Source organism: Pipra filicauda, unplaced genomic scaffold (assembly GCF_003945595.2).
Source record: "Pipra filicauda isolate LSUMZ 115617 unplaced genomic scaffold, ASM394559v2 scaffold9_size5747161_pilon, whole genome shotgun sequence".
Taxonomy (NCBI): Eukaryota; Metazoa; Chordata; class Aves; order Passeriformes; family Pipridae; genus Pipra; species Pipra filicauda.
The window spans coordinates 1406773-1425766 of NW_024105198.1; the positions used below are offsets into that span (position 1 = coordinate 1406773).

An 18994-nucleotide genomic window follows, 5' to 3' on the forward strand; every position below is an offset into this window, starting at 1 on the left:
AGTCAAGGAGAGCAGAGACAGACAAAAGCCACTGCTCACTAAGAGAAGCAGCTTGGTCCCATGCTTTTCCTTTCATGCAACCTGAGCAGAGCCAACCCATGCACGAGGGTTAAACCAGACGACCTTCCAAGGTCCCTTCCAAATAGAACTACTTCATGATCTGCCTGCCTTTCAAGTGACCCGACTCACACATCCCCTTAAGGTTTTTCGAAGCACTTACAGGCAGAGGCCGTGGTTTTTAAATAAAAGTTTAATTCCTTCATCAGGTCTTAACTTTGAACACAAATGCTGCTGAAAATCCTCTCAGCGCTGCTCTGCAGTCCTGGCTCTCAGGGCAGCAGCAGGGTGGCAGCAGGGGCTCCCGTACAGGAGGCGGAATCACGGACTCTCGGGAGAGCTCAGTGCAGGATGCAAAGCAAAGAAGCGAGAGATGCACAGTTTCCAGACAAAAACACCAATTCTTATACAAAAAAAAAAAAAAGAAAAGCCCTATGCTAATAGAAGTGTTAACGTTGCCACAGGACAGGAGTTTAGGAAGGGAGAGAAGTCTTCAGTAAAAGGCACAACTAAAGAAGTACTTCCCTAGATTTTAACCAAGTCTTTCAGTTAGTTCCACTTATACCCCAGCCCCCAGCCTCTCAAAGCCATGCTGGTTACTCTAGAAAGTAATTTCAAGTTCTTTCTTTTCCCTTTTTCCCTTCCTCCAGCTCAAAAACAATTAAAAGAGGAGTGCTTATAAAAAAAACCCAAAACAACCAAAAAAAACCCCAGAATAAAAATGCTTGGTCTATAAACCGGTAAGAGTTCAAGAGAGACTCAGCAGTTTACCTTACGATTGTCTGGTATATTTACTAAGTATTCAAGTTTCAGATGATACTTATTACATCTAAGAGCCTCAGCCAGCTCTAGTTTTGGTATTTTTCTTTCAGGCACTTTGTGGCCTGTCAGGTTGGTGTTAGATCTGCAGTTTTCCCAGTACTTATGTATCACCAGCCTCTTCAAACCATTGCTGCGAGCACTCCTGAGCAGCATCACACCTACTCCAAAGGTTTCTTTGAGTTCCATAGTCCTGCAACCTGCAGTGCTCCTTGCCTTAAGATATTTTGTGAGGAGCAACACTTTGAAGGCAAGGCAGACAATGAGCAGGACAAACAAACAATGTGTCAGTAACTTACAGGACTGCAGGCAATGAGAGGCTAAGCCAGCTGGACACAAAGCTGTTGTGTATTAGGTCACCCCAGCGTCTGAGCAGGCACTTGCTAGATGCAACAACCATGCTACTGTGGCATAAAGAGGCTTGGTTTACTGCTGTACTGGTAAAAAAGGGTCAGGGCTTTGCACAGCAGGTCAAGGTGCAGCTGCAGTACATGACAGCAGTCCTCTAGTTGCTAGCAGGGCTAACAGGAAGCTGTGAAACTGAGAAGCTGGTTTTAGCCTGCACTAGAAACTGAAGCACACAACCACCAAGGGTCCTCTATGTAAGAGAGAAAAGAACACTTGTCCAGGATGCACCTTCCCCACTGAGCTAACACAGCCCTGCACAGACTCTGCTCTCACCTTCACTTTGCTGTGTAGCACACTAAAGGGCATTTAATTTCATCAGCAATAAGAGGAATTCAAGTTTGCAAGCTACACTGATCTCCTTTCATGGGAGGAAGCTGTAGCAGAACCACCTCCTAGGTTTATCCCAGGGCTTCAAGTAGGGTCGAGCTTGGCCAAGACACAAACCTTCCCCACCACTCTCCAAGGGCTGTCAGGTACAGAGTGGTAAAACAGCCAGCAGTCTCTCAGGCTCTTGCTGTAGATCCAGATCAACATGTCCTAGGGAGCTCTACTTCCCAAACAATTTAGGGTGCACATGCCAGATCATCTAACCCTGCCCACAGACAAACCCTCTCCCTCCCCCCCTCAAAATAATTGTGGCAATTAGCCAGGTGTCAGTCCTGCTCTCCACAGACCTGCAGAATTGAGTCAACACTACTGATAAGCCCCATGCACAGGGTTGCTGGTGGAGCTGGAGTGTTACAGAGATGAGCTTCCCCCCTCCAGCCTCCCAGTGTCGGGACCAGGGCCAGTAAGCCTGACTTAAGCAGGAGCTGTGGAGAACTGCACTGGAACAAGCAGAGTCTTCTACTGAACTTTACAACAAGCTGAACAACTTTTGGTTTTTTTAAAAAAAAAAAAGCCATACAAGCAGCAGCTGACATCTGTTGTTATAAAGGGACATGGCTGAACAGGTAGGAAACAGATTCCCCGTTATGAGTCCTCCGGATGGCCTCTGCAAGGATCATTGAGATGTCAATCACCTGGAGGGGAAGAAAGGTGGATCAGCATCACTGGGAAGAGACATCAAGCCTAGAGGAACACCTGGGAAGTTAGGAAGAACTTAAAGAATAAACTCATCACCGACATTTATAACACACCAGATGGAGGCAAATAACTTCTACACAGAATTGGGATTTAATTACATATAAGCCTGAAGATACTCTACATATAGCACTACAAATATTATTTGACTGTCAGTGTTAGAGTCTATTGCCACTTTGCTTTGCTGAGACTCCCTAAGTCTGTGTACCCAGGCCTCACTTTGTGTAGCTTGCAGAGAAGTTAGAGGAATCTAAATCGAGATTAGAATCCTTCCTCTGCGCCAAGAGATTTTACCATCGCTGCCAGCAGTCTGAGAAATGAAGCTGCTGTGCCACAGCTCAGCTCCTGGGTGCTGTGCTGGCTCCATCTGGTGGGGTCAGACAGGAACCAGGAGGGAAAGTCGAGTCTTAGTCAAATCCCAGCTCTGAGACCCAGGAGCTACAGCATTTCTATATATGTACCCTCAGTAAGAAGCACCATGTTCGTGGTATGTTAAGGAAACTAAGTGAAAACCATATTTAACATCTCTGTCTTTCAGATAGTTTGTCTACGAAGGGAAGCAAAAAAAACCTCAAAAGCTGCAGAGCAGACAGAGCATATGACTCATGAGAAATCCTTTAGTTCTGTATTCCTCAACATGGAACATCAGACGTCAGAGTAAAAGAGGTGTTAAATGAGAGCCTAGAAAACTGCTCCATTGCAATCTTTGGCTACAGCTATTTACACACTGATTGCCAGTTTAACATTTTGCCTACACCAGCTGTAGTGTGGAGCTTGGAAAGAAGTTGAAGCATCAGGTATGCTTTAGATGTTGCAGGAATATCATCCAGAAGTTAGTGCTGACAAAAATGCAACCCAATAGCAGTTTGCCATCAGCTTGTAACGTACTTCCAAAAGCTTAAAACTGATTGCAGCTTCAAACAGTTCAGCTTCCCTTCCACCAGCAGCCCAGTAGTGGGGAACCTGCTACACTCACACCACAGTACCAGCTGAGTCTGAGCAGTGCCAGTCACTTTCCAGAGCTTCTCCAAATGCCTGTGTCCTAGATATTTGTGCTGTGAAACCAAGGCCCATCTGGAATTAAATCTGGCCAAGGATGTCAAGGACAAGATGAAAGGCTTTTTCAAACACATCAATAACAAAAGGAAAACAAAGGATAATGTGGGCCTGTTACTAAAAGGAAGGAGGACCCTGGAGACAGGGGATGCAGAGAAGGCAGTTACTGAATGCCTTCTTTGCACTGGTCTGCACTGACAAGCAGGAGACCAGGGTAAAGGAATGCTGGAAGGAAGACTTTCCCTTGGTCAAAGAGGATTGGGTTAGAGAACACCTGGGCAGACTTGACATCCACAAGTCCCTGTGCCCTGATGGGATGCACCCCCGAGTGCTGAGAGAGCTGGCACACATCAGAGCCAGGCTATGCATGATCATCTCTGAAAAGCTGTGGTGATCAGGAGAGGTGACTTGAGGGCTGGAGGGAAGCAAGAAGGAAGACCCAGGAAACTACTGGCCAGTCAGTCTTGCCTCAGTCCCTGGAAAGGTGATGGAATGCCTTATTCTAGAGGCCATCTCTGTCTGCAAGGATGACAATAAGGTGACTGGGAGAAGCCAGCCTGGATTCACTGAATGTAAGTCATGCTTGACCAACCTGATTGCCTTCTACAATGAAACAACTACCTGGGTGGGTGAAGGGAGAGCAGTGGCTATCGTCTAGCTTGACTTCAGCAAGGCTTTTGACACCGTCTCACATCCTCATAGGCAGCTCAGGATGTGTAGACTGGATGAGTGGACAGTGACATGGACTGAGAACTGGCTGAAGGGCACATCCAAGAGGGCTGAGATCAGTAGCACAGGGTCTATTTGGAGGCCTGTCACTAGTGGTGTCCCTGGGTTCTATATTGGGCCCAGTGTGGTTTAACTTACACATCAGTGACTTGGAGGAAGGCACAGGTACCTCCTCAGCAAGTTTGCTGGTGACACAAAGCTGGGAGGAGTGGCCAATACCCCAAAGTGCTGTACAGCCCTTCAGAAGGACCTCGACAGGTTGCAGAGACGGGCAGAGAGAAACTATCTGAAGTTCCACAAAAGCAAGGGCAGAATCCTGCACCTGCCAAGGAGTAACCCCTGGCACCAGCACAGGCTGGGGGTGACCTGCTGGAAAGCTCTGCAGAGAAGGACCTGGGGGTCCTGGGGGACAACAAGCTGTCCATGACCAGTAGTGTGCCCTGGGGCCAAGAAGGCCAGTGGTGTCCTGGGGTGCATTAGGAAGAATGTTGCCAGCAGGTCAAGGAGGTGATCCTGCCCCTCTGCTCAACCCTGGTGAGGCATATGTGGAGTGCTGTGTCCAGTTCTGGGCTCCTCAGTACAGGAGAGACATAGAGCTTCTGGAGCAGGACCTGAGCATTGTGCTGTGGAGCTGCGTCAGCTGCTCTTAGTCAAACCAGCAAGGCATGCCCATGGGACAAGGCTGGGACTCCCAGCTCATCTGCACTGCTGTTAGGAAGCATTCACCTTCCCCAGACCACACTCACTTTGCTTCACAGGCCAGATATTCTGTTTAAAGAGCTGGGCATTAAGTGACAGATACACAACAAAGCCGTCAGCACCGATGTCAGAAGTTCCTATTTACTTCTGCTTCAGTACTGCAGGTCATCAGCACATCACTGCTCCAAAGGGCACACAGCCAGCTGCTTGCTTACACTGTGGCCCCATTAAATCAGAGATCTGATCTAGGTAAGACAAGCCCTGAAAAAAATTTACTTTAATGAACCGTTTGAGATGAGCTGGATTAGAAGCTGCATTTTATCACTGTAACCTGTTACCCCACGCAATAGAACCGAGAGAACTAGTCAATGCTGACTGCACTACCAATAAAACTGTTGTCAGCATTAGACAGTATTATGGGATTTTCACCCCCAACAGGTGAATAGCCAAGTGTTACCACCCCCAAGGAGTGACAGAAGTAGATGCTCACCTGGATTTTAGGGCACTGCTTCATCTTGTCCTCCTGGGGTATTGTGTTTGTGACTACAACTGCCTCAAAACAGGCATTGTTGATCCGAGAAATTGCTGGCCCAGAAAAGATCCCATGAGTTAAGATGGCATAAACTTTGGTGGCTCCAGCTGACACAAGCCTGCGAGGGGGAAGTAAAGGAGAAGGATGATTAATTCTCAGCAGGTATTAAGCTGACATAAATGCTTAGGAGACGGGCTACCTTTGATTCCCCTCTCCAGCCCACTACTGACTTGGGGGGAAAAAAAAAAACCCCAAACAGTTTAACAAGTACCATGAAATCCACCACAGGCAAAGCACACATTGAAAAGAACATTGTTCTTAGCTCTGGAATATTTGGAACAGATCATACAAATCACCTTCTGTGATTTTGCCTACACAAGGCAGCAGATATTTAATACCGTGTTAATACTTTTGCACTGTATTTAATAGAGTATTTAACTCTGTGTTAATATTTAACTGCATTAATATTGAATACTGTATTTAATAGAGTCTTTAACACTGAGTTAGTATTTAACTGCGTTAATACTGAATACTGTATTTAATAGAGTATTTAACATTGTTAATGATGCTGCATATGCTGGTGGTTTCTAGTGTAGAAGGCTTGAATGATATCAAAGTTTGAAAAGCTTACTTGTAATAGAAATTCAGATGTATGATCTTCAGCTGATGGACCAGACAGCACCTGGTTCTACCTGGCATGGCCAGTGATGGTCTAGTCTCCTTTCTACACAAGTGATTGTCTCCTTTCAGCACAAGTATTTTTCAAATAATAATAAAAAAAAGGCACTATGGTTTTCTGGCAGAACTTTAACCGGGTTTTTTACTCGTTTTGTATGACACGAGATAACCAAGGAGCTGTAGGAGACTTGGCGAATCCTGCCGTGCAAATCCTCTGATTAACTCATTACACGGTGTCCCCTAACAATGGGGTTCTGAGTTAGCAGAGCAGCAGGCAGCCCCACTCACTTGTCTGCAGCGTGGCAGATGGTGCCACACGTGTCTGCCATGTCATCCACCAGGATGGCCACTCTGTCCTTCACGTCCCCCACCAGCACCATGCGATCCACCTCGTTGGCCTTCTTGCGCTCCTTGTGGATGAGGGCAAAGTCTACATTCAACCGATCTGCAATGGAGGTCACTCTGAAGAGAGAACAGTTTCCAGACAACACTTAACTCCACAAAGCAGCTCCAATCAAATCCCTCTTAATATGAAGCACAAACTGCACTAAGAGAAGCTGTCACCACATCTGTTGCTGCTCCCAAGCAATTAATAAAAGGCACTCTGCCACCTTAGTTTCCCTTCGAGCAGCTGAGCTTGCAATCTCTGGTCTAATCTCTCCCAGTGACAGCAACTAGATTAAGATAAAGGTCTTTCATCATGACCACTGTAAACTAATTTGCATTTAAGGTGAAAACAAACATTAACCAGCAAGTTCAGCAAACCTGAGGTGATCCAAACACTTGGGAAGTTGTCATAACAGTACACTGTAAAGGCTTAAGGCTATGACAGGAATCTACTTGCACTCTTGTAAGCATTCAATCATTGTGCACAGAAGCACTGGTACAGTGACAGTGGCAGGAGTACACAACCAGGAAATTCAAGTCCACCACCTCACATTTATTTATTCCTGTTAAAGTGACCACAGAACAACCTTACCAGAGGGACCTAAACTTCATATATTGATACTGATGAACAGTGAAGAGTTTGAAAGCATTAAGACTGGAAGGAACAAAATACACACAGCACTAAGAAATTCTGCACTTGAGATAGGTAGACTCCTACCCCCACTAGATCAGACTTATCACTCTGGGAGTCCTACACAAGACTGTCAAACTAAACTCTCCACTGAAGTATTTGGCTTTGCATATCTCCTTAAAGTATTGCACCAGCCAACATTGACACATTTCAGTTTAAGTGGCTTTTGAGAAGATTTTTTCAGGATTCAGATTATATCTGGCTGACTTGGCACTTCCCATACTGTGTTATGTAACAAGCTACAGAAATAGCTGAATATACAGGTCTTGACCAATACATGGACCACAATGAAGCTGTGGAAGATGTTCAGGGACCTACAGTGTTAGTGCCTCCTGGCTGTTTGTAACACATCACTTAAAGCACTCTGAAGATGTGAATCAGATCAGCACACGTTTTGGTGTGACAGTCCTGGATTCAAGGACACATATGCATCCCTTTGCTGTTCACATGTAGACCTTACATAAAAGCATCATGGAAAAGCCTAGTTTCTCCCCAAAAGCACCTAAGAACATTCTGAACTGCCCACAAACTGGCACGTTTGTCTGCAGGAAGATGGGAGATTGTCAGGCTATCAAAATAGAAGTGTGCTATAACATATGTTGCTGCTTTTTAGAAAGCAACCATCTATCTTCTTCGCTCTCAGGGAAGAGGAAGAGTGGCAGCAGGCTTAAGGCACAGCTAGATATTCAAATCCAAGGTAGTACAGTAAGAAAAGGCCTCAGTAGATTAAGCTTCATTCTGCAAAGAAAACAGCCTGGATAAAAATGCATGATTAACCAGCAGCAGTCACCTTGTCTTGGCACAGCTACACTACTTCCTTCTTCTACCTGAGTAAAACTCGTCTACAAAAAATTGTTTCAGTCTGAAGGATGTAGCAATTGCACAATTTCTACCTATGCAGCTGTAATCCTAGAAGCTACTTAATCCCCCATGTAGCCCAAGAAACCTTCTAAACACTCCCTAGAAAGCATACCTGACCACTCTTCACTAGCTGTCACAGACTGTCTGGGAAGGCAGCCTGGCAGCAGGAACACCTCTCTTAAAAACAAGGTCACGAGCACTCCTAGGAATTTGAGTAGACACAGAAGCAGCACCTCCAGCTGCCTGTCTGACAGCTTACCTCTTGGCTCCACCAGCATCTGGTGAGACAATGGTGCAGTTCTTCCACTCTGCAATATTCTCTTTGATCCATTTCAATACAGCAGGCTCGGCATATAAATTATCAACAGGGATATCAAAAAATCCCTGCAAGGAAGACAACAGGAACAGATGTAGCTGAAGGTCACGTGCCAGAAAGAGCTGTAAGAAGCCTTCTGTGTGGTCAGCTATGTAGTCATCACCTTTCCACAGCTTTCAGCTTTCCTTTTTACTTCCCTTAATGTATGGGCAGTAGCTTTTGGGATACACAGAATAGTAATGTAAGAAGTCTTCAGAGCCAGGAATAGTTTAGCAGCGTAAGTAACACTTTACATCTAACACCTCCACAACATGGAACTACTTCTGTCCTAGGGGAGTGCAGAAAGCCAGCATCAAATGCACTCATTTCCAGAGCAGCTGGCTGCCTGTTTACAGAGTCAATCTCTAAAGCTCATTACACAAACTGTTCACATATACAAAACAGGCTTGAGTAACATCTGCCTTTAAACTAATGCAGCTGGTTCCACAACATTACAGTGACCCTGCAGAGTCCTCCAGGTAAACTTCAAAGGTCGCTAAATGACAGAAGTTAATCCTGGAGCAATAGGCAGGAGAGTGGGGGGCACTTAATCCAAGGTACAGGGGTAACAGATCCTTCCTACCATTATTCCTTCTGTGCTCAGCAACAGAGCAGCTACAAGAACCAGGCTGAAACCAGCCAGATGTTGGAAGCACATATACACAAATTATTCCTTTAAATCTCACCACTGCTGCTGGTGAGAGGTCAAGCCTGTGGCACACATCAACTCCGAGCTCTTAAGGAGGAGTGTACCCCCCCTGGGCTCGGTTAGTTCATGATCTTTCTGAAAGTCTTCTCAGCTGTGTCCCCCATGGATTTTATTTTTTTTTCATCCGAGACAAAGTATTTCTGGGCAAATCATACTCAAGTGTGAATGACTGCACTTTCAACTGTTAAAAAGACAGCCAGGCCACCTCCTTCACCAGGCAGTAGATACCTTACCCCTTCTGGATTCAGAGTTTTCAGCCATACAACAGACATCCCTCCCTCGGCCACACCCCCTCTCAGTTGCACTGAGTTTTCTTGGTCTCAGGGCATTTGCTCAAGGTGGAAAGAAACAAGACTAAAAATACAGCTTGCAGCTGCTCCTCTCCCTGGCACACGCTCTTGAGAGTTTCCTTACACAGCTCTGGTCGTGACTTAAATTGCTTTGTGAGACTATTCTGTTCATAAGCCAACAAAGCCTATGAATGATTTTCAATTCACCAGCAGCTCAGGGGAGAACCAAAGCCAACTTATGTGGGAGGGTGGCACTGCTTGGATACCAGGGGGATTGCCCATCTTGCCAGCAGCAAGTTATCAAATCACTGTCCTGGGCAACAGAACCCTCACAAGCAGCTGTGCCAGGACATGTGGGGGCAGAGCTAACTGCTCTCTTCTCTGTGGCAACCCAGTAAATACCAGAAAGCTCTACTCCCAAATTCCTCAAAGTTCTAGTTAAGAATACACAGTGTCACTGAGTGGCAACAAAGCTGCAGTGATCATTTCTTAGCCCAACTTTCATTTACATAAGACTCAATATGCTTGGTCTGATCAAAAGCAACTATAATTTCATTGACAGATGAACCTGTTACCCACCTCCCCACCCTCTTCTGACTGATGCTACAAGTCCCTTCCAGTCCCAAATTCCCAAGTTTGCACTGCTGTGACTGGAAAAAAAAAAGCAATGACTGGAAAGCAGAGCAGTCCAGAAGCTCAGCCTTGAGCTGGTAAATACTTCCCTGATTTTAGCTCCTACCTGAATCTGAGATGCATGCAGGTCCATGGTGATTATGTGGTCTGCACCTGCCACAGAGAGCATGTTTGCAACCAGCTTGGCAGAGATTGGAGCTCGACTCTAGTACAGAAAAAAAAAACAGAATTTAAGACAAGTTCAACTCCTCCATCAAGATGTCAGCCTTCTGCTTCCAGGCAATGATTCACAAGCAGTTACTAAAAGGAGCACTCATTAACATTGCATCTTTTCATCAATTGGTGATTAGAACTTGGTGTATTTTCAAAAAGAACTAGATCTTTATGAAAAGATGAATTTGCAGTCCGACGCCCTGAAGTTCAAAGAAATTAAAACAGGTTATACACGCAGGAGAGGAGATAAAACTTCATCTGAAGCCCATCCAGCAGACAGGACTTTCAAGGTGTGCATTCACCCTCCCCACAGAAACCCTCTGCCCCATCCTTACCTTGTCCTTTTTGTCCTGCCGAGCGTAAGGGAAGCAGGGTATGACAGCTGTGACTCTGCTGGCTGAGGCAATCTTACAGGCATTGATCATGATGAGGAGCTCCATCAGATTGTCATTGATTTCACCACAGCCACTCTGCACGATGTAGACATCCTCCCCTCGCACACTCTCACCTATTTCCACGCTGGGAACAGATGAGGAAGGGAGAGTTGTAGCCAAACACACAAATTAAAAACATAGCCATTACCTGTGCCTGCAGAGCAACCAGGGCACTGCATTGCCAGGGGTCTGTGGGGGACAGTGTTCTATAATCAGGGCTGTTTAGCAGCAACACTGCTGTTTGTTTGCTCGGTAGCTATTTTACAGCACTCACTCATCAAATCTAATGGTCCAGCCAGCAAGGCTAAAAGCCTGTACTCTTGATCTCAACACAAGCTGGGCATGCAAACACCCCAGAGCAGGCCTTGTTCCCCCTGAATCACAAGTACAACCACCTCTAAAAGCAGCAGTGTAAAGGAGGCAAGGACCATGGCCAGTCAGCAGACAAAGCAGGGTCAAACTGCTACCAAAGCTACGCTGCAGCCAACCATCAGATTTAGAGCCATAAAAGCCTTTCACTGGCTCAAATGGAGAAGCCCTCCAGCCATTTCCCTCTGGAAAGGCTTTTGGGGTTAATTTCCTTCTGGATGCAATGCACACTAATCCCTGCTGATGAAGGGACTGAACACAAGCCAAAGGTCCTGTTTGCCAGCAGCAAAATGCCAGTTCCAGTGCTCGTACCGAGACACCTGCACCAGACAAAGACTGGGAAAGGCAGCAGCAGTCTTGGGGGTGAGGCTTCATATGGGGCAACGATGCCAAAAACAGATTAAACACTGAGCATTTCCATCGTCTTAGTTCAGAGGAGCCTGCTACAGATCTGGAAGTAACCAGAAGTCAGACCACTGAGGACAAAGCTCTTCCATGGTTACTTTCCTGTTGCACTGGAGGTGCTCACCCACTCTGCAGACTGAGGCTACATCCAGCTCCATGAACAATCACCCACTCCACTCCTAATGGCTTCACTTATAGAGCTCCTCAGGGTGGAATTCTAATTTTAATATTTCCTTCTCTGCTCTTTCTCTCCTCTTCAACCCGTTTTTGATGACTTTTAGGTATTTATAGTCTTACTGCTCAAAATCCACCAGTGAGCTGCTGTCATTACTGCACACTGACCTACAGCATTCATTAGTCTTTTATGGAGAGTTTCAGTCAATGAGAACTCTAAAATGTAACAGCAATTAGCACACAAATGTCAGCTCCAACTGTACTTACTAGTAGACTAATATTAAGCTGATTCAAGAGACTGCTTGTCAAAAGTATCTGAATTATTCCATTAAAACAATCTTACTCTTTCTGGGATGCATCTGCTGTCAGTTTATTGGGCTAAATAACATGTCTGTTAGGTCTTTAAGTCACATTATCTGCTGACATAAGAATCTTCTGGCCAGCCAACTGGGTGGGTAAAGAGCAATTAATAAAGGACAGTGAAACAGTGCAAAGGCTGTAAATCAAACAGGCTCTTTTCCCATCTCCTCTACAACTCTTTGTACCACCCCTGAAGTTTTCAATTACAATCAATACCCATGCAAGAGAAACTTGATATTCTATGCCACCTGCACATCCTGGATTCTCCTGGAAAATAAAAAATACTGTCTCCAGAAGAAAGGAGTGGGCTGGGACAATCAGTCAAGGTTCTTCATACTATGCTGCGTGCTGTAGACATGCTCAGTGTACTTCTCCAAAGCAAGCTTTAAGAGCTCTGAACAATTTTTAACCTCTTTTTTAGCTTCATGTAGGATGCCAGCAAGGCTTACAAGGCATAGATACGTAACTTAAGATGAATCCTAGGTTTCAGAGCTTGGGGGGAACACAGACTACATGACTGGGTTGCATGATGGTGTGAGCCTTTCCTCTTTCTTGAACAATTTTATCAACACTTTTGAGTAGCATTTATCAGTATTTTTAAGTACCAATACTTTTCAAGACTCTGATGCTCTTCAGAGTAGTTTAAAGCCATCAGCTACACGCTAAGCACAAAACTGTCAAGCATCAAGTCAACGCAGTCTGCTCGGGAACCGTCCCATCAGCTCCTGGCGTTGGGGCGGAGAGGGCAAGGTCCGGCTGGCCAAGTCCACGGCTCCAACACAAATCCACGTGCAGGAGCCCCGCACCGCCCCGGGGAAGCCCCAGACCCGCCGGTGGGAGCCCGTGCGGGGCAGGCCCCGAGCGCCGGGGCCCGCACATGGCTCCGAGGTCAGGGAGCACCGCGGCCCGACCTGGCCCGCACGGAGACCCGTCTGTGCCCGCAGAAAGGGGGTGGGATGTCCCGGAGGGCTCCGGTGCAGCGGGATCGCGGCGGGAGCGCTCCAGGGACGTGTCCGAGCGCGGCCCCGCCGCTCGCCGGCCGGGCCCGGCCGCAGGGCCCAAGAACTACAGCCCCCATGAGCCTCCGCGCGGCGCTCCGCGGGCCTCCAGCGCCGCAGCGCCGCGCGGCCCGCCGGGAGCTGTAGTGTGGCCGCGCCCCGCCCCGCCTCACCATGTCTCCTGGTTGCTGAACTTCTTGGTAACCACCTTGCCCAGCTCCAGGCCGAGGCGGTCGGCGATCTTCTGCGATAGGTCCTGGTGCGAGCTCCCGCTGAAGATCTTGATGTTGGGCATGGCGGCGGTTGCACCGGCGGCGCCGCTCTTCCCCTCGTGCTGCTCCTCGCTCCACCTCGCAGCGCCCGCGGCTGCCGCGCGGGGACCCGCCCGCCTCCTGCGCGGACGCAGCACAGTGGGCGCAGATCACGCCGGCCGTCCCTACGCCGCCATCTTACCCCTTCCCGCCCGCCGCGCCAACCCTTTATAGCCTCCCCGCCCCGCGGACACGCCCCCGCACGCTCCTCATTGGTTTCTGGGTGTTAGGGGGCGTGGCCCTAATCCGTCGCGTCGCGCCGGTGGGCGTGGCTTGAGCTCTACCCCCGCCTCTTGGGGGCGGGGCGTAGAGCAGGAGACTGCCTGCGATTGGTCGCTACCTGCCGGCCTGGGCTGCGATTGGCCAGGTCGGCCCGCTCCGGCGGCGCTGCCCCACGTGTCGCGCGGCGGGCGCCACCGTCCCCCCCCGGCGGCCATGATGGCGCCTCGTCATGGCGGGGGGAAGGAGGCGGAAAATGCCCCCGGTGCCGCCTCAGGGCGCTGTGCCCGCGTCCCCCGCCGGCCCAGGGGCGTCCCCGCCGGCGGGAGCGGGGCCCCGCGGCGCCGCGGCGGTGTTTACCTCAGCATGCCGGCCAGCCCGCGCCCGCTGCGTCCGTCCGCCAGCGCCCTGCGCGGCGCTGCGCGGAGCTGGCGTCACCCCGCGGGCCGCGCGTGAGGCGGTACCGGGTGACACCGGGTGGCACCGGGCCCGCCGCGCCACCGCCGGGCCCCGGGAGCGGGCCGTGCTCGGGGGCAGCGAGCCCGGCGCTGCGGCGCCCCCGGCTGTGCCCTCCCAGGGGTGTTTTTATTCCGGATCAGTGTTAAAACCCGCGTGGGTGCTGTTGGAACAGGCTGTTTAAATTCTGAGGTTTTTTTTTTTTTTTACACTTATAATCGGGGTTTTGTATTCAATTTTATACCCAGTTATATATAATATATAGTTTATACCATCATCATCATTATCATCATGGCTAGGCTTCACAAACGAAGATTTAGGAAGGCTCTGTCCACATTTATTACAGGCACACTGGTGGCTAATGAGGCCAATACGAGATAGACATATCCAATATAATTTATACACTTACATAATTAAGGTACTTATATATAACTAATATATATATACATACATATATAGGTGTGTATATATATATATTAGCTATAAATCTATCTCGTATGTCTAATTATATATATATAATACATACCAAACTACTGACTAATACCCAATTAGCCTTCTGTGAATGATCAGCCTGTACGGGGTTATATTATGCAGATTAGTTTATCTTTGGCAAAAAATAAACGTGCTTAACGGCTTTTAACCTTTAAACCTGGATTTTTAACCTTTAAACCTGGATATCATAGAAGGTTCTGAGTTGGGAGGGAATCACAAGGAATGTGAAGTCCAACTCACAGGAGACCCCCCCCGGCCAAGAATCCCACCAATGTGATTTTTATTGTGGTTTATTCTTGTTCTACATTTCTGATCCAGTCTCCAGTCATTGTTAATAGGCCAATATAGTCCTGTATGTTTTTTAAGGCTTAATTGATTGTCTCAACTTACCCTTTACTGTTTTTAAGGAAATAAAGTAATTTTAACTTGTATGTGTTATTATAAACCCCTGCAAAATAAAAGACCCCAGTGGTTCATCACAGGAAATGCAGGAATTGATAATTGCTCACATTTCCAGTGTAATGATGACATTAAATGAGTGATTATTTGTTCCCTGTCTGTGCTTGTTTGTTTCCCCACACAATGAAGGAGGAAGATTGACATGTATATATAAATATACAAAAAAAAAATATACAAGATAAGCCACAAACAGCTTCTTTAGAATTTTCAAGCAGTTGGGTAATTCCTACTCGTGTTACCTGACTGTCTCAGAGATAATAAACCCCTGCAGTGAATTTAGCAGGGATAAGTTATTACTTGGAGTCCTTGAGAATTCAACCAGAAGAAATAGTCCAGAATTCTCAGAGGCTGGTCATGTTTTCATTATTTCATCTTGCAACTATCCTGGCCCCAAATGCTGCTGCCACTATCTCCAAAGACCTGTAAATTAATAACTACAAAAACATACTTTGGGGAGGTTTTCTGTAACACTTTGTAGAGCATCATTAAACTTGGAATTTGTCTGGACTAAAATGGATTTTAATTCCCAGGTTTGGCATTAATGGAGTTGGAAATCAATATATGGTAATTTTGATTTTTTTGGTGTAACTGTCAGCAGTTGTGAAATGCTGTGACAGGCAACAAGTCCAAGGAATGGGGAAGGAAGAATGCAGCCCTTTACTTCTAATTTGGTAAACACTGGTCATATTAACAAGCAAAAATCATCTTAACAAACAAAAACCATCCTAACAGTGAAGAAAAGTTCACTGTTGGGTGGCGACCTGGTGTTTTGAGTGATGGAATTTGCGGATACCTCCCAAATTTCTAGCACCACATTCTTGCCCCAAATCCACATCACTGTAGCCAGGACTCCCAGACTTTGGTCTGGAGGGCACCTTGATTTTGAAATATTTGCTTCACTCTTGGTTTAAATTCCATTTCCCCTCCTCTGCTCTTGAATACAGAACGTCTCCTGTGCCCTGACATCCCAGTCCCCTCCCAGTTCAGTTGTGAACCAGGCACTGGGAACCCGAGCCTGAAGGCAGCAGAGGGTATATTAAAACATGCAAATGATGCCTCTCCTTGATGAGCTCTGCCTGATTTTCCCTGCACAGGACTTTGGAAGCAGCATGTCTACCAGGTTCCTCCTGGCACCACAGAGATGGGATTTACAGGAGTGAAAAATCTGACAAAAAAAAAAAAAATTAGATCCTTAATCCTTGAAACCAGAAACTGGCAACCTGTTACCTGTAAAATCAAAGATTAATTGGGTTTTTTTTGCCTGTTCTGAGCTGGAGGCCAGGTGTGTTTTCACACACACCTGCTCCCCTCAGTGTTTCAGCCTCCGAGATGCCTTTGTAGGTCAGACAGCACTTTATCCATGAGGACAAAAGTCCACCTCCCCTAACAATTCATCACTGTTGCTCACAAAGCTCTTGGAACAGGATAACTTCAGGGATTTGATTAAGGAGAAGCTCTTAATGCATCAAAGTCCTAGTTAAACAAAGCCAAAAAAACTTGTCAAGGAGGTTCCTCAGCCACAGCTTGTCTTTGAGCAGTTTGCTTTGACATTAAGTGAAGAAGGGACAAGGAGAACCAGCTTTGAAGAGTGAGATGTTTATCTGGTTCTTGGCCTTAATGGGATTAAAGTAGAGACTGTGTGGTTGAATCCATTGAAAACCAAACTCAGTCTGGCTTGTGAGTCAGGTTTTCTGCCAAAGGATGCTCAGGAAAATGATCACAGCCTAAAGTCTGGATGTGAAAGTGCATTGAAATGCCTCAGCTCTTGTTGTGGATACTCTTATTCAGAATTAAAGCATCTCATTCCAGCGGGCTTGCTTCATTCTGAAAGCAAAATATAATGAATTGAATTATTTACTTCCAATCTAAACGATTTTATTTAATTTTCCTGTGGTTTACAGTACAAGCAAGCAGACTTGGTTTTGGTAGCAGAAAGGACAAGCTCATAGCCTGAGGTGCTGTGTTCCCTCCAGTTTTGTAAATTGTGAATTAAATTACCATCCAACTAAGGAGAACCTGAAAAGCACAAAAATGGGGGGGGGGGAAATTATTTACCTGATTCTGTGGAGATGCTCTTCATCAGAAACACCTTTGCGTGTCACCACCTGAGAATGTATTTTCCAGGAAGTTTTAAGCAGCACATTATACAGCATCAAATTTCATGGTGATGTCAATCAAGACAAATAGCCCTTGTCCCTCTCTTGGCACTTTCCTGCATACAATAGCCTCTCAATTACCACCAGTCACTAATCAAGGACACATTTTCATGCAAAAAAGCCTGTGGGTGAGGGTTTTTATTTCTCTCTGTTGCCTTGTGACTCCCCTGCCTCACAGCCGGTTCCGTTAATGAATGGTACTTGAGGGCAATAACACGAGGCTCTGCTCTTTGCCTCCAGCAGAAGCTGGAAAAAAGTGAAGGTCAAAAAGTGAGGGAAGGTGGAAAGAAAAGTAGAGGCAGAGAAAAGGTGGGAGGATGAATAGGAAAGGAGAGGCTGAGAAAAAGTTAAGGCCAAAAAGGGTGGAAGGGGTGGAAACAGAGGCTCAGCACACCATTTGTCAGGAAAAGGTGAGAACTCTGGTAAATAAATGGTATTGTCAAGTGTCCACTGGAAACAACACAGACTTAGGGATGAAAGGCTCTTTAAAGGATCCTGACTGGTCCCTGCTCCTAATCCTGGTTCCTGATCTCTCTACTCAGCACTTTTACTGCACCTTTCTGAGGAGCCCAGGTAAAACTGAGGATGGACCGCTGTTGCTCTAGGAAGAGGTTAATATTCATTAGATTCAAGAGTATTTCCAAGGTGCCTTTCAAAAGTGGGATTTAGTAGAGAGTTGTAAAATGTCCCGACAGTGGGTAGACCTGGTGCATGTCCCTAGCCCTCTCATCTCTTCCCCCAGCCCTCGGCATGGGCAACAAACCTCAGAGAGGCAAAACTGGAATTACTGCCACAAAACCACAGCTTTTAAATAACTTTAATAGTCCAGCTGCAGGACCTCCTCCCCCTCCCTGTTCACTCTGTATGTGGGGGACAAGTGACAGCAAGGGGCACCATCTCAGCTGGGCTGGGAGGTTGTGCAGCAGCTGCAGTGGGACTAGGCATCTGCTCATGCCCTGCCTGACAAAAAAACCTTCAGAAAAGTTTCATAACAAGTGCATGGACTGTTTTCATGTATACCAGATATGGTTGGGTGATGTAAACAGGCTGAGATACTTGTCCTCCCTGGCAGACTTCTCCCATGTCCAATTAAAGTCATGGTTGTCCTGGCCAGCTCCACTGTGACTGCCTATGTGAGGAATTTGTTAGGATATTTTACACAGAAATCCAGACACTGTGCTTTAAATGAGGATAAAATTTAGACATTACTCACTTCTATTTGACTGTCGGCTCCCTTGGTCATGATGAAAGCAGCAGTGGGTCCCAGCTATTCAGCTTGCTCTGCTGTTGTATCTGGGGCTCCTGCAAGTCCTGTGTAGTGTTGCCAAGACCTTGGAGAGGATGGAAATCCTGACAGGAGAATGTGTCTGCTACGCCATGGGGATTAGAGTTCAAAGTGCTTTAAACCATGGTGCCCAGTTGTTGTCTCCAGCTGACAATGACCAGCAAAGTCCACCGAGACACAAAACCTATCTTGGGACTCCTGCTTGAGGCCTGCTGATTTTCCAGCTTCTGCTTTTGACACTTTAACCCCTGACAGCCAGGTGTTGTGGTTTAACCTCAGCTGGCAAATAAGTCATCATTACATATTGTGGAGCCTTGGGAAGACAAAATGCCATCACTCCAAACATCCCCCTCTTCCTCCTTCTCCCCCAGCTTTGTATGCTGAACATGACACTGTGTGTTCTTGGGTCAGCTGGGATCAGCTGTCCTGGCTGTGTCCCCCCCAGCTCCTTGTGCCCCCCAACCTCCTCGCTGGTGGGGTGGGGTGAGGAGCAGAGAAGGCTCTGGCTCTGTGTAAGCCCTGCTCAGTGATAACTAAAACATCCCTGTGTTATCAACACAAATCCAAACACAGACCCATACCAGCTACTGTGAAAAAAATTAACTCTACCCCAGCCAAAACTAGCACACCAGAAGGTCTTCTGCTTTTCTCCTGTGTTTTAGGGGGACCTGCAGTG

General features: G+C 46.9%; 1 protein-coding gene across 1 annotated transcript; it reads right to left on the reverse strand.

Annotated features, from left to right (window-relative positions):
- Positions 1-232: 232 nt before the first annotated feature.
- Positions 233-13896, reverse strand: PRPS1 (phosphoribosyl pyrophosphate synthetase 1). Its single transcript, XM_027725222.2, has 8 exons — positions 13831-13896; positions 13114-13332; positions 10536-10719; positions 10094-10192; positions 8260-8384; positions 6350-6523; positions 5342-5501; positions 233-2306 (listed from the first exon to the last, which is right to left on the reverse strand). The coding sequence occupies exons 1-8, from the start codon at positions 13836-13838 to the stop codon at positions 2214-2216; spliced, it is 1062 nt and encodes a 353-aa protein (XP_027581023.2). The 5' UTR covers positions 13839-13896; the 3' UTR covers positions 233-2213.
- Between the last annotated feature and the right edge of the window lie 5098 nt (positions 13897-18994).

What these genes read in the sequence shown, in the direction of transcription:
- PRPS1 (XM_027725222.2), bottom strand. An exon ending in TGCATGCATCTCAGATTCAG is followed by an intron (nt 8,385 to 10,093) that starts GTAGGAGCTAAA and finishes TCTTCCTTGCAG; the next exon opens with GGATTTTTTGATATCCCTGT. An exon ending in GATGCTGGTGGAGCCAAGAG is followed by an intron (nt 6,524 to 8,259) that starts GTAAGCTGTCAG and finishes TTCTCTCTTCAG; the next exon opens with AGTGACCTCCATTGCAGATC.